A 14,914-nucleotide genomic window follows, 5' to 3' on the forward strand; every position below is an offset into this window, starting at 1 on the left:
CTGAAAGCATAACCATAGAATACAGCTCAATCATGCCTGCCAATGGAAGGCTGGCCTTTAGAAGCAAGTAACCAAAAACATGGAAAAGTTGCAGCCAGTTTAGACATCACAGATTGCCACATACGTGTCTTTCACTTGTGCACATCGGTGACCAGTATATATGTTTGTTCCTTTCCGCTCGGTGGGGAATATGTATGTGGCAACGCACGTAAGCCACAGCGAAAGGCAACATATATAGCTAGAGAAGCAAGACGGCGACAATTACCATTGAAAACCATATCCAGCTTTGCTCTTGCACCGACCGAGGGGGCAAAGGGTTTAAACAAGGGCACACGGGGGAATATAAAAACGCCCTCCGATCCAATCACCTCCATTGACGTATGCCATAGCGCGTCGTAGGCCACGACTTAAGCAAAGCACGACCATTCAGCCTTGCAAATTGTCACTATATCTATGCAGACTTGACAAACTCCATGGCGATTCGCTCACGCAGATCGGCCTCGACGTGGTCTAACTGTAAGTTGACCAACAAACTATAAGTTGACCATGTGGATACAAACGTTGGTCAACGGGGAAGGGTCCTTCCATGATGTTAAATAGATGAGACCTCTCTAACTCTTTTTTTTCACGCGGACAACGCCCTGTTTAGTCTGAGGGTTGGTTTGGTTCTCGACCGTGTGGATATAGATACACTCTATATGTATATCTGTTCACACAAAAATGTAGGCCTGCTATGCGGGTGTAATTCATCTGACCCATGAAACTTGTCAAAGGTTTATAAAAAATTGAATGTATCTAGACATTATTTGGCGTGTAGGTACATCTAAACCTAGACAAATTTCAGACAACTTTTGTGGGACGGGGAGTACATCTTTCACCGGAGGCTAGCTAGTTAGTGCATGAACTCAAAAGAGAAGAATCTCACATTGCTCCTCCCATCTTGTGTTGTCACCTATCTGCTTGCCGAAAGCTAGCCTAATGCGCATCGACTGGTTTGACAGGATCCAGACTGGGCTCCATCCCCTCGACTGATTGATTAATCAGTGATGTTTTTGTAGCTATTCGCGGCATCATAATCGCTTCCAGCTTTGAACAACGGTGGCGTGGCGGGGAATCTAGCGGCGGGCCTCCATGATTTAACCGTTTGGCGCGCCATTGTGTGCATCTACTCTGCTGCCGATCTCTATCTGAAAAGTTCATGGGTGGGTGGCAATGGCCCTAGCTAGAGACATGCATGGCCGGCGGACCCCGCCCGGCACGAAATTATTGGCTCGCCGGAGGGCGCGCGCAGGTGAGGCCGTACGCTTGCCCGAGAGGGACGGGGTGTACCATCTGCGTTGCCCCGTTGTGGATCCATCCCTGAATTATGAAGCCAACACGATCTATGACATGTTTTCAGCATCTTCTGCCACTCGCCAGGCATGTCCGGCCCACAACCACCCTAGCTGTATGTGGATGCAATCCTGTGAAATGAAACGCAAAACATTGCACCAGAAGTACGGGCATCACGGAAACGATGTGTGACCAGCAATAGCCAATAGACCAATAGTGTGAGTGTGAGGGCATCTCCAGTTTACGACCATGCCGTCCGACGCTAAATGCCTCGACGAACCACATGTCTGTCTCCACGGGCCCGCCTGGCAGCGGGCATGATGCCGCATTGCTTCAGCTGCGTTGCTTCGGGGCGCATCGCTTTCGACTGCGCATGCCGCAGCTTTCGTCATCAATGATGCCTCGTATTCGGAGGCCACAACGGGTCTAACGGGCAACGGTTGGCCTTTTGCGTCGCCATCAATGGCACGCGCCTCCGTGTCCCGCGCCCGCCCGTCCTTAAAAGGCCACGACAGCATCATTGCATCACCCGCACATCCCTAGCCACGCTTGCACCCAAACAAACCGACAACACACCGTGCCGCCAAAATGGACAAGAACAAGAACGACCACGAGCCAGGTTCGTCGCAGCCGAAGAGGAGAAGCAGCGGTTTAGGGTCCCTCTTCGTTCCTCCACCGCTTGGATGTTCTACCAGCATTGGATGCCGTGCGATGGTTGGGGCGACGTGCACCTGCCTGGCGGGTGGCGCCTCAGCAAGGCGCATGTGCCCATCCCGCTGGTGCAACTTTTCGGCCCGCAGCGGGAAGTAGAGATCGAGCGTCGGCGCGCCATCCTCCCACCTGATCTCCTCCACGCCCCTGACTTTGCCGTCGACTCCCCCATGTGGAACAACTACGACCACCGGCACATAGTGCTCGACAAGCGGCGGAAGGTCGGGTTCCTCAGCGACAAGGACTTCAATTTCAGCCACCCGCCATGGCCGCGGCGGGAATTGACACTGCGGTCACCTAGGCCGCGACATCCATCGTCTCTGCCGCAAGACGACTCGGAGGACTACGTTGCCAGTGTCTTCCACGCAATCCAAATGGTGCAATAGGAGGGCAGGCAGATCGAGCTGCCGGAGGAGCTGACCGAGGACACTGAAAGATTGTTGCACTAGCCAATTGAACCAAAAGTCCGAACTGATGGAAAGAGACTAGGCAGTGTATTTATATTCAACACTCTCTCTCACGTCTAGGCTATTTTAGTTCTTAGCGTGAGTTCGGTGTGGGTCGCGAGAATCTTTTTTTCTTTTGTTTTTAAAGCTGCGTGAGCGAGGATCTCGAACTTGAGACCTCTTGGCTCTGATACCATGAAAGATTGCTGCACTAGCCACAAAAGTCCGAACTGATGGAAAGAGACTAGGCAGTGTATTTATATTCAACAGACACTATGACGTGGCTCGGCATCCTCATATCGAAGATGCCTCCATCATCGCCGCCGATGCTCTGGTATTGGCATCGACCTCATGCCGATAGGCTGTCGAAGAAAGAGGCCTTCAACTGGCGCTGCAGTACTCGGTGCCGCCTCCTACGCCCCAGTACTAGGCACTAGCGGACCCTCCACCTCCACCTCCACCACCAGCCGCACCGGCATATGCTCCGCCGCTGCCGAACTAGCCATAGGCGATCCTGGACGTTGTCGACCTAACCCAGGTGCCCAACGACGGCGAGGAGTAGGCCAGGGTTAGGGTTTTAGCATGCCATGGTCTTTTTATGTTTTCATGTTTTATATTTTTAACACTATATGAATTATTTTATTTAAAAAAAAAAGTGGGAATAGTGAAATGCATCTTCTGCTAGGGGCACCCCTAGACGCGGTCTTGGCCCGAAAGCCAATTTCGCGCCCGCGACCGAGACCCCAAAAGGTATAGGAGCACCATAGCAGGTTATTTTCCTCGTGAAGAGTGTCTTTCTCTATCAGTCGCACGGGAAAAGCCATTGTTCTGTCTCTTCAAGTAATCAGGCGGGCAACAAGAAATGATCTCCGAGCCACTAGGCTTGATGGTTTTCTAGATCCCCTGCCGGCGTGCAAACACCTAGCAGAGATAGCCTGATAGGATGCTGCCTCAGTGCCTATGCCCACTTCACAAGCCAGGGGACCCCTTTGTCATGTCCTAAGCCAGAGGACGTGCTTGTTGTTTGGAGTGATGTAGGATCAAGAGGACATGGCATATTGGCATGGGCAAAGCAGGATCCTCCTCCCTTCCCGGTTTTGTGTGCAGTTCTGAGATAATTTCCGTAGTTCTAACCAGACTCAGAGTTGTGGAGCGCATAGTAACAAGTTATATGTCCCAGCAGCCCATAAGAAAAGAGGACCATAATCAGCACATGAATACGTCGACAAATGTGTTCCGTCAAAAGAATACATGACATGTGCCACTAACTACGGATGATATGCTAAGAACAGCAGTAATGGAAGATGTGGTTTGTGTTGCCACTGTAAGGTATTGATATAAGAAGTTTCAAACGAAGGCCACGCTAGCAAAACAGCTGAAAATTCAAGACAAGAGCAGAGCAGAAGCAAGTCTACTACTCTTGGCCACGACAAAGATTTCACAAATAGTAACTGCCAACCTCGGGATCGTCATGGCGAGAGACCTGCCAAAGTCCTAACAATCAATAATACCGTGGCATGAGAAAGAAAGAAAAAAGGAAAATATAGCGGATTGTATACCACGAAGGTCTCACCTAACAATTTGAGTACCAGAAAACCAGCACGATCTACAAGGTGCAGGCCAGTGCATACGGCTACGACAAGAACTTGCTTACCTAAACAGTCAAACCTGCCAAGGTTGCAACGAGCAGCGTTATTACAGATTTACAGTAATGAACATATCCCTTAATTTTAGCCTCTGCATGCCGCATCCTGGCCTAATAGGAGAGTATATGACTGAACCAACAATGCAAAATCAAAATGCATATGCTTCAGAGTACAGATTGCTTTTCCTAGTGACTGATGAACCTAGGGCAGTTTAAGAAGAATGAGATGCTATGGTCTAAAAAAGAAGGACGATATGCTGGGCAAATCATGGCAGAATCAACACGAAATAGGTTGATTGTGTGACAGCCTGGGTTCGAAACAGGCTTACACCTAATCCCGCATTGGTTGTCCATACACTATCATGCAACTGATCATTTGCATTTTTCCCAACTCATGCAAAATGGTTAACCTATGATTAGTTGCTTTGGATCCCTTGGCTTTACATCTGGTGGTGCTCTATCTCCTTGGGCAATGTGAGACTATTCTCCCACATGTGCTCATGCATGCACCCCTAATGGGCTACACTTGGGCCTAACTTCCCCGACTTGCCACAAATGGTTCTAATAAAAACAAAATGGAATATGAATATGCAATGGTGCAAAGCAGGAAAAGGGAGAACCTTCTTCCCTTGGAAGTTACAGTACCAACTGCCTAAACAGTAAACACATCATCTAGAGCCTACTAGGTGTTACTATAACGAAACCAATCAGATTCACAAAAAAAAGGTGTACCCAGTGCCGAAAGCTCCCACACATTGTGGGGTCTGGGGAAGGGAATTCTAGGGAGCCTTTCCCTTGCTTTTCTTAATTATAGTAAGTGCACTAAATAATGATGTCAGCTCCACATTAGGACTCCAAGACCACAGCTACTCGAAGGATACAAAAGAAAGAAATGTGCATACCTGGTGTATGTTGTTACAGCGAGTAAAACGAAGTGCTTCAGAGAAGAAAACAAGGGTCTCAGGACTTGGACTTGACAAAGTACTGGGCTGTGCTAATTGAGCAGTCTGGCAATAGATTGTGCTAGTTGTACACAACTGAAAGCTGGTTCTGTCAATTCACTTCGGTTGCCACCAAACTCGTTATGTTCATGATGCAAAGCTCATCTCGGAGTATCTGAAAAATTGATGACAACGTGTATACTTGGTATTACTATTAACACATGATCCATTAACCTAATGAATTCTCATGATCTGAACCTACCTGCGAGGTTTGTTCTTGCGTTGCTGAAGTTCTTGATCTACAACCTCTACCAAAAAGGTAAAAATAAACATAAAGTCATGTAATTTGAGAACATGGAAAAAAATAGCGCGCTATTCTAACGCTAATAGCACGCTATAGCATATCTGCAGAGCCGACGCTACGCTATTTCGGCGCTATAGCGCGCTATTCGCGTTAATAGCACGCTATAGCATGCTAATAGCGTATTTTTAGACCCACGCTATTTTGTTATAGCGCGCTATTTTTTTCCTTGTTTGAGAATAAGAGCAGAGTACTAATTACCACTTAAACATTAGAAAGACTAAAAGAATTAAAAAAAACATAAAAGGAGATTTAGTGGTTTCACCTGGTATCTCATGGGAGTTCAATGAAACAGGAACATCAGTCACACTATGGTTTCTGCGTAGAGAAGAAACCCAGATCAGGCTATGGATACTCATCCTTCTTCTACTATACTTAGTTATTATTTGTCAAAAAGAAAGTACATGCAAGTTCAGAAAGCAAGCAAACACATCATGGAATGTGACTTGAAATAGTCAGACCGTTGCCAGATACTACATGGATAGAAAACCTCGAATCTGGAACAAACTAGCCAGAATGGAGAAAAGAAAAATACAACAGACACAAGGTAAAAACTTGCAAAAATTTGTGTGCTTGCCATTGGTGCCTAGAAAAGAATGGAACAAGCGGTAAACCAAGGAGAGGACTTTCCACCTCCCGTTTCCATTTTCCAATATCCAAGAAACCATGTACTGACTTCCTGTGCACGATACAATTTTTAAAACTGTTATACTGGAGTTCCCATGAAAGCAGCTCACAAAAGTACAACTTGCACAGGGAACACGAAAGTATAGAAAAATTGTAAGATGCTCCTGGACAGGTGGACCGTACGTTTGACATGATCCAAGAGTTCACATCCATCTTCCTCAAAGGAGGAAATGTTCTTTTGACCAGGGCTACAAAGGTCAATTACCCGTGGTAAAAAAGGAAGCAGGCAATGCCACAATACATTTGATCGAGACAGTGACCACAGTAGTATTAGTTTCTAGGTTTGGTAAATCGCCATCCATATAATTTTATTTGAAATATATGTAAACAGGTAATGCATGAGTTTTTGAACCAATTTTTAACAATCTTGCAACATTCAATATAGTCTAGATCTGATATTCAAATACGAATGTCACAATCGACTAACCTCACACTCATGAATGTTTATTTTTTCCCTTTCTGACAGAACAAAAAATGAACGAAAAGTAGTAATACAGCCTTGTACAGCCGTGGATACAAAGTAGTAACACATATATCATGCATACATACTGATGTTCCCTTGTGTCGTCCAGCCTTGACCAAAATACACGTAAAAAAGTATAATTGTCCCTTGATATATTGCTAGGGAGCAATTATATGCAATAGAAACTTTTCATTTTGAAAAAAGCAGGTCAAACCTTGCCATAAACAGCAAAATTATATGGCCAAATTTACCCTGATCAATGAACAGTCAAGATTAAAAACACCCCTTAAATCCCGGATGGCAAGCTGGAGCATCTTAAGAGAGCTCAAGATGATACAGGAAAAAATAGCTCTGAGATTAAGGTGTATCAAGCATGTTGTTATTGCAATTACACTGAAAACACCAAACTATTTAGCATTTATCTGATCAGGAAACCATTGTCCTTGGTACGCATTATTTTTCACACTTCAGATGTTAAACTCTGACTCAACTGATGTAACAGGAATTGCGGCTAGGAAAGCACCATCTAGTTGTCGCAAATGATACAACTACACAGGGGCGAACATGAAATCTGAAACCCTGTAATATAAAGGACAATGAAGCTAGAATTTTACCTTGAGGATACTGATGAAAATGAAAGTTGAGAAGGTTGAGGATAATAACTGCCAAGATAACAAGGATGATATGTTTCCCCAAAAGACCCAGCAGCACCAGACAATGTTGGCAGCCTAATTTCAATAATATAAAAAGAGATCAAATGTGGGTTTACGTCCAATATAAAGAATAAGACAGTGCAATCCAGCAATAGTTAAATGGATGCACTCAACTAAGTTCCTACCTATTGATTAAAAGCTCAGGCATATTCTGTAATTTTTAGAAACTACAAGGAGCATGTATACAACCATGCTTACGGCCTACCACAGTCACGCCACCATGTGTGTGCCCACAAGTGCACCCAGTAATATACTCAAGAATAATGTGGGTGCGTCAAAATATGACAGTCCTCAATGTCAGTATCCCAAGATTTAACCACATCTTGGCAAGAATGGATGGGAAGTGCCTAAAATTTCAAAATTTATCCTGAACTGAACACTGGCCAACTGCAACCGGCAGAACAGAACTAGTGCTAACAAGTTGTAAACCAAACACTGCAGTTGTATATACTCCAACCTTTTTCTACTGCGAAAGTTTGAGAGAATTGTGTGAAAGAAATAGTCAGGTCAGGTCAGCCCATTACATAAAGTTGCCAACAAGCGCATTGACCTATCTGAATAACAAATGTGAGGATCCTATAAAATGGAATCAGACTGATTTTCAGACTAACTAGCTGGCCAATAACTACCTCGGAACCAACTAGTTCCATACAATGACGTTCTTCCTAGAGACCCCTGGCTTTGTCATATTCAGCTGCTATGTGAAGGAAAGGACATGACAGGAAGGCACATTGCCCATGTTGGATACTATACCCAGCACAGACAAGCCTTCAGCACTCCACAGATAAGTATTGACTGTGGATTGTGCTGGGAAGGAAATCCATTTATGGCATGGCAGACATGTGTAGGACATGCAGCTTGGCCCAAATAACAGAACTAATAAGACAACAAGTTTTTAAACCCATTTGTGTGCACCAGTAAGCAATACCAATCACAATTAGTTGTTGTCCACATGAAGAAATTAGACAATAACTTTTTAAGTAGTTATGAACAAAATTTCGAAATGGACTTCAGCTTCAATTTAAGGATATCAACCAGAAAGTGAAGCAATAGTTCTTCCGAAAGCTTCATAGAAAATTAAAAACCACGCACCAAGTCATGTGATTCATCTCAGAATTGCCACCAAGTTGGTGCGACAAACGTCCTGGTAAAGCCATACCAATTGAAGGAATATCAGGTCTGTTAGGATGCTGGCCGCTGAACTGCATAGCTACAGAGAGAATGCAATGAAAAGTTAGGATAACCGAGGATGTGCATGTCCATAGCCTCAAATAAGCACACTTCAGAACTTCAGAAGAAAACAAACAAGAGAGTACCTCGTTATATATATCATATAACAGTGCAGACAATGAGAACATAACACGTAGGGTAACAATAGCATGATACTCACAAGAAAAAAATGATACCAACCAAGATTCTGCATGAACCTACAAGGCTACAACTCCGCAAGTACGATGACACCTAGACCTAATCTTTATTCTGGAATGACCAAACCATATATCCCCTAAAGTTCTCTAGCAGCCAGGCTAGGATTGAAAAATTGGACTAATCCACTTCTGGAGCTCCAAATCTTAAAGAAGAAATCATTTGAGTTGTCAAATTCACACTAGGATGTTTAAAACTAATTCCTCCATCGAGGAAATTGAACTAATCTCATTATTATACAGAGTAAAAACAAAGTTCTATTGGTTGTGTCTTTAGGATTAAATTCATATATCCCAACAATTTACACTTTATGTTTTAAAAAAAACAATACACACCTGGCAATGCTGCTGGAGTACCAGGGAACCCTTGATCACCAAGAGCTTGACCACCGTCATGCGAAAAAGAAGCACTCACTGGTTCCTCCTTATCAGTTTGCCCTGTTACCACAGCAGGTGCTTCAGAATTCTTTGATCCAGGAGGCGGACTGGTCTCTGCATCTTCAGTTGAACTTGTCGATGTAGCTTGTGGATGAGACTGAATGTTGTTTGTGCTGACAATGTTTTGATGAAATATCTGAGTAGATGCCCTTTGTCTCGGTTGGAGTTGCTGAACTGACCTTTGCTGATAGACTGCATCACTGAATTCAGTATCATATCCAGTTGCTTGACTAGTTGAAGAAAATATGTTCTTTGCAGACTCACCATTGTTCAAACCACCTCCTTGGTCCCTGGATTTTGAATATTGGCTGTAGTTGTTTGATGTTGATAGAGATGAATGAGAACCAAGGCTGGGCATGGCTTTTATGGAAACTGTACTAACAGAATCAACAGCATTTTCATGCCCACCAGATGGAACAAAAGGCTTCACCCCCAAAACAGGACGATATTGTGTTTTCAGAGAACTATGTGCCATATGAACGGAGGTTGTGAAGAGTTTACTAAAAATTGCAGGTGGCGCTTTTCTTCTTTGAATTAAGGGGAGTTCTTCCTTCAAAGGAATATCTTGCTCATTCTGTAAATCTGAAGTCCGATAATAGCACTTTCCCTCACCTGCACTGGAACAAGCCTCTTCATTCTGTGATCTGGAATATGTCCTATCAGACATAGACAACAATATCATTAGTTCTAAATTCTGCAAGTAATAGCAACAGAAGGAGAAAATAAATTTCCATATACCTATTTCTTTGCACCGAAGAGATTCCAAAAGTACTCTTCCAGTGAGGTTGGTAGGGCCTAGATGGTTTCCCTCTGTAAACATTTGGTGCATAACCTATAGCATTCACATGATAGGTACGAGGTTCTCTTCGGGCATTATCAAAGTTCTTCTCGTCATAGTAGGAGTGGAATTTTCTTGGAACACTTCTGTAGTTCTTGGAATTGTCATAGGAAGTGTGGGCTTCATTTGGAAATCTGTTATAGTTGTTGCTGCTTTCATAGCGAGTAAGGGAGCCCTTTGGGATATACTTGTAGTCTGCCCTGTTACCATGATAGTATGATGGTGATTTGGTTCCTTCAAGATAACCATGGTTAACAACATGAGTTCTATCACCAGCCCATGGTCCAAAAGGAATTGTTGGCCTCCTTATCTAAAAGTACAACAACAGTACACACCAAAACAACAGAGTCAGTACGAATACTATACAATAGATAGAAAGGGGGGAAGGCATAATACGCACATTGTCATGCTGAACATCATGGATATTTATCTCATCAAACAGATCATGCACCCACACACTGTCATCTTTCGGATGCCTTAACTTTTGGCCACCGAAAAACTCCCTGAATTAATAACAGGTATATATTAGGCAGACATTATGGGCCAAAATTTGTAGTGAGTAGATATCTATTGGAGAAGGGAGACAAATTCAGACTACCACAGGAACCTGTGCCAAGCAGTCGATGGCAATGAGTAACCAATGCAATTACATACAAGGCTGTACAATGCAATTAGATACAAAGGTTGTACTGATTTTTTTCATGACAAACATGTATGCCAAGCAGCCAATGACAGGGAGTATGTTCAAGCTCTTACAACAAGCAGCACTTTGCGGCATACATGTTCCACCTAGACAGCATTACATGATTTTCCCTTTACCTTACTCTACAATCGTGAAATAATTCCATTTTCTGCGCTTAAATATGCAGGTGGTCCGATTAGGATGCTTCACAGTGTTTTTTTTCCCACAAGAGGGTCAATTTGATTGAAAATCTAAATGTGAGATCTGTACAGAAGAGGCTTCTGAATAGCTGTACTGACAGAGAATTCAGATGAACAACTGAAGAGAAAGCAAACCAGTGGAAGATGAACAATAGGCTCGAACCTCTGGCGTGGTCGGCTGTGGTTTTCCTTGTCGTGGAAGCGATCATCGTGCATGAAGAAGGCACCAATCCTCGGCTCGGCCTCGGCGTAGGGCTCCTTCTTCGCCTTGTCCTCTCCGTCCGCTGCGGCTCCCCCCTTCGCCTGCGCCTCCTCCTCCTCCTCCTCCTCGTACTTCCCCTCGTCCGCCACTTCCTTGGCATCTCCACCACCACCACCACGGTCTGCGCCGAAATCCTCTTGCGACCCCTGGCATTTCTCAGAACCCTCGTCTTCGTCGTACAACTCGGCGGCGCCCTGCCCGTCGGAGTCGGAATCGGAGCCGCCCACCGTCGACGGCGGCGGCGAGCCCCTTCCGCCGCCGCCGCCGCCGCTGTCGTCGTCGTTGTCGCTCGCCTCCGCGCGACGCCTCAACGCCAGGACGGGCGAGTCGTCGACGTCGCTCACGTACTCCTCCTCCGCCGCCGCCTTGTCGTTTTCAGCCATGGGCAGGAATGGGTTCAGTGGAGGGGGCAGCGAGCGGAGCGGGCTCAGCGCTAATTGGGCGAGGATGCTAGGGGTTCAAGCTAGGGTTTGAGGGAATCTGGAATGTTCGAGAGGTTTCTCGGCCTCCCTTGCTGTTCTGCACTTGTGCTTTCACCTTTTTCTGATCGATCAGCTTCTTTTGTGTGGGGAAAGAGAAGGTCATTAACTGATGGGTTGTTCAAATCCAGCGATATCGAAACTGACAAGTGGGTTGTGGGCTCGCCGTGATGGAATTTGCTGATGGGTGCCCACATGTCATTACTACAACTACGTATGTGTGCCAAATCCCTAAAAAACATAAATGCCCTGTTTGGATGCACTGAATTGATCTCTGAATTGGCTATTTGGAATTGGGGATCCCAATTCTAGTGTTTGGTTGTACTCATTATTGGACTATAGAATTGAGAACCAATTCCAAGCCCCTCCCGCCGTGCGGCCAACTTACCGGTTGGTGGATTCAGAGGTCCGGACCTCTGTATTGCGTCTGAATTGGCCTCGCTCGTGTTCTCTCTCCCGAAAACAGAAGACGCAAAAGTACGAGCTTTATTCCTTCGTTCCGTCCGCGCTGGAGGAGGCCTCCCGGCGGCGCCGCTAGGTACGTTCCGCCGCCTCCCCTCCCCCCTCCCTGTCTCCTACCTCCGCCACATGCCCTCACTCTTCTCTGTCCTCCCATTCCCCCTGGCTGCACCCTCCACACGGAACCCTAGTAAGTAGAACGGCGGCGCGAGGTGGTCAGGCGGCTGCGCGAGGTGCGCAAGGTTCATTCATATTGCAGATGTTATATTGTTCAAAGTCAAAAAAAAAACTTTCAATTCCACACATTATACATCCATATAGGATTTGGTATTCCATTGAAACCTCAATTTTACAGGTGAATACCACGCGCATCCTGATGTCTACGCACGCTTCTATTCCTGTAGACAGTGTTGGGCCTCCAAGAGCAGAGGTTTGTAGGACAGCAGCAAGTTTTCCCTTAAGTGGATCACCCAAGGTTTATCCAACTCAGGGAGGAAGAGGTCAAAGATATCCCTCTCAAGCAACCCTGCGATCACAATGCAAGAAGTCTCTTGTGTCCCCAACACACCCAATACACTTGTCAGATGTATAGGTGCACTAGTTCGGCGAAGAGATAGTAAAATACAGGTGGTATGAATGTATATGAGCAGTAGTAACGGCACCGAGAAAATAGCTTGCTGCTACAAGCGGCGTGTGGTTGATGGTGGTAATATTGCAGGAAGTACAGATGCATTAGAACAGTAAACAAGCGATGATTGCAGTATTTGGGAACAAGTCCTAGGGATCATACTTTCACTAGTGGACACTCTCCACATTGATCACATAATAAAACCACTCTACACTCTATTGTTGGATGATGAACACCACTAATTGTGTAGGGCTACAAGAGCACCTCAATGCCGGAGTTAACAAGCTCCACAACATTCGATATTCATATTTAAATAACCTTAGAGTGCATGATTGATCAACACAACTATACCAAGTACTAACATAGCATGCACACCGTCACCGACAGACTATGAAAGGAGGAATAGATCACATCAACACCATCATAGTAATAGTTAACTTCATAATCTACAAGAGATCACAATCATAGCATATACCAAGTACTTCATGATGCACACACTTGTCAACATTACATCATGGAGGAGGAATAGACTACTTTAATAACATCACTAGAGTAGCACATAGATGAATAGTGATACAAAACTCATATGAATCTCAATCATGTAAGGCAGCTCATGAGATCATTGTATTGAAGTACATAGGAGAGAGATTAACCACATAGCTACCGAGTACAGCCCTTAGCCTCGAGGGAGAACTACTCCTCCTCATGGGAGACGGCAGCGGTGATGAAGATGACGGTGGTGTCGATGGAGATGCCTTCCGGGGCACTTCCCCGTCCCGGCGGCGTGCCGGAACAGAGACTCCTGTCCCCCAGATCTTGGCTTCGCGATGGCGGCGGCTCTGGAAGGTTTCTCGTACCGTGGCTTTTTCGTATCGAAGATTTAGGTCGAGGGGCTTCTTATAGGCGAAGAGGCGGAGTCGGAAGGTCGACGGGGCCACCACACGGTAGGGCGGCACGCTCGGCTCCTTGGCGCGCCGCCCACACGTGTGGGCCCCCGTGGCCCTCCTCTGGTCCCTCTCGGGTGTTACGGAAGCTTCGTGGAATTACAAGATGCGGGCGTTGATTTCGTCCAATTCCGAGAATATTTCCTTACTAGGATTTCTGAAACCAAAAACAGCGAGAAAACGAGAAGCGGCACTTCGGCACCTCGTCAATAGGTTAGTTCCGGAAAATGCATAAAAACGATATAAAGTGTGAACAAAACATGTAGGTATTGTCATAAAACAAGCATGGAACATAAGAAATTATCGATACGTTGGAGAGTATCAGCATCCCCAAGCTTAGTTCCTACTCGTCCTCGAGTAGGTAAACGATAACAAAGATAATTTCTTAAGTGACATGCTACTAACATAATCTTGATCATACTATTGTAAAGCATATGAGATGAATGCAGCGATTCAAGACAATGGTAAAGACAATGATTAAACAACTGAATCATATAGCAAAGACTTTTCATGAATAGTACTTTCAAGACAAGCATCAATAAGTCTTGCATAAGAGTTAACTCATAAAGTAATAAATTCAAAGTAAAGGCATTGTAGCAACACAAATGAAGATTAAGTTTCAGCGGTTGCTTTCAACTTTCAACATGCATATCTCATGGATAATTGTCAACATAAAGCAATATAACAAGTGCAATAAGCAAGTATGTAGGAATCAATGTACAGTTAACACAAGTGTTTGCTTCCAGGACAGAAGGAAATAGGTAAACTGACTCAACATGACAGTAGAAGAATGGCCCTTCGCAGAGGGAAGCATTGATTGCTATATTTGTGCTAGAACTTTTGTTTTGAAAACAAGAAACAATTTTGTCAACGGTAGTAATAAAGCATATGTATTATGTAAATTATATCCTACAAGTTGCAAGCCTCATGCATAGATTACCAATAGTGCCCGCACCTTGTCCTAATTAGCTCGGATTACCGGATTATCATTGCAATACATATGTTTTAACCAAGTATCACAAAGGGGTACCTCTATGCCGCTCGTACAAAGGTCTAAGGAGAAAGCTCGCATTGAATTTCTCGCTTTTGATTATTCTCAACTTAGACATCCATCACCGGGACAACATAGACAACGAGATAATGGACTCCTCTTTAATGCATAAGCATTCAAGCAACGAATAATATTCTCATAAGAGATTGAGGATTGTTGTCCAAAGCTGAAACTTCCACCATGGATCATGGCTTTAGTTAGCGGCCCAAT

General features: G+C 44.8%; 1 protein-coding gene across 2 annotated transcripts; it reads right to left on the reverse strand.

The window, feature by feature from the left end:
• Positions 1–3,649: 3,649 nt before the first annotated feature.
• Positions 3,650–11,102, reverse strand: LOC124666022. Of its 2 annotated transcripts, XM_047203369.1 has the most exons (12): positions 11,045–11,102; positions 10,400–10,502; positions 9,900–10,309; positions 9,426–9,817; positions 9,060–9,353; positions 8,392–8,509; positions 7,201–7,314; positions 5,702–5,754; positions 5,338–5,383; positions 5,037–5,250; positions 4,063–4,157; positions 3,650–3,972 (listed from the first exon to the last, which is right to left on the reverse strand). In XM_047203369.1, exons 1-10 carry the CDS (start codon positions 11,095–11,097, stop codon positions 5,223–5,225), a joined length of 1,611 nt encoding a protein of 536 aa, XP_047059325.1. In that variant the 5' UTR covers positions 11,098–11,102; the 3' UTR covers positions 3,650–3,972; positions 4,063–4,157; positions 5,037–5,222. The 2 variants fall into 2 exon arrangements, with proteins under 2 accessions (XP_047059325.1, XP_047059324.1); XM_047203368.1 differs by having other exon boundaries at positions 9,060–9,817.
• Positions 11,103–14,914: the final 3,812 nt, after the last annotated feature.

The sequence above is a fragment of the Lolium rigidum genome, chromosome 6, assembly GCF_022539505.1.
Source record: "Lolium rigidum isolate FL_2022 chromosome 6, APGP_CSIRO_Lrig_0.1, whole genome shotgun sequence".
In the NCBI taxonomy this organism is placed as follows: domain Eukaryota; kingdom Viridiplantae; phylum Streptophyta; class Magnoliopsida; order Poales; family Poaceae; genus Lolium; species Lolium rigidum.

Coding starts and splice junctions, on each gene's coding strand:
- LOC124666022 (XM_047203368.1), bottom strand. CDS start 11,097: ATGCACGATGATCGCTTCCACGACAAGGAAAACCACAGCCGACCACGC. Junction 9,818..9,899: donor TCTTCGGTGCAAAGAAATAG/GTATATGGAAAT, acceptor TATGTCTGATAG/GACATATTCCAGATCACAGA. Junction 5,251..5,337: donor CGCAAGAACAAACCTCGCAG/GTAGGTTCAGAT, acceptor TCAATTTTTCAG/ATACTCCGAGATGAGCTTTG.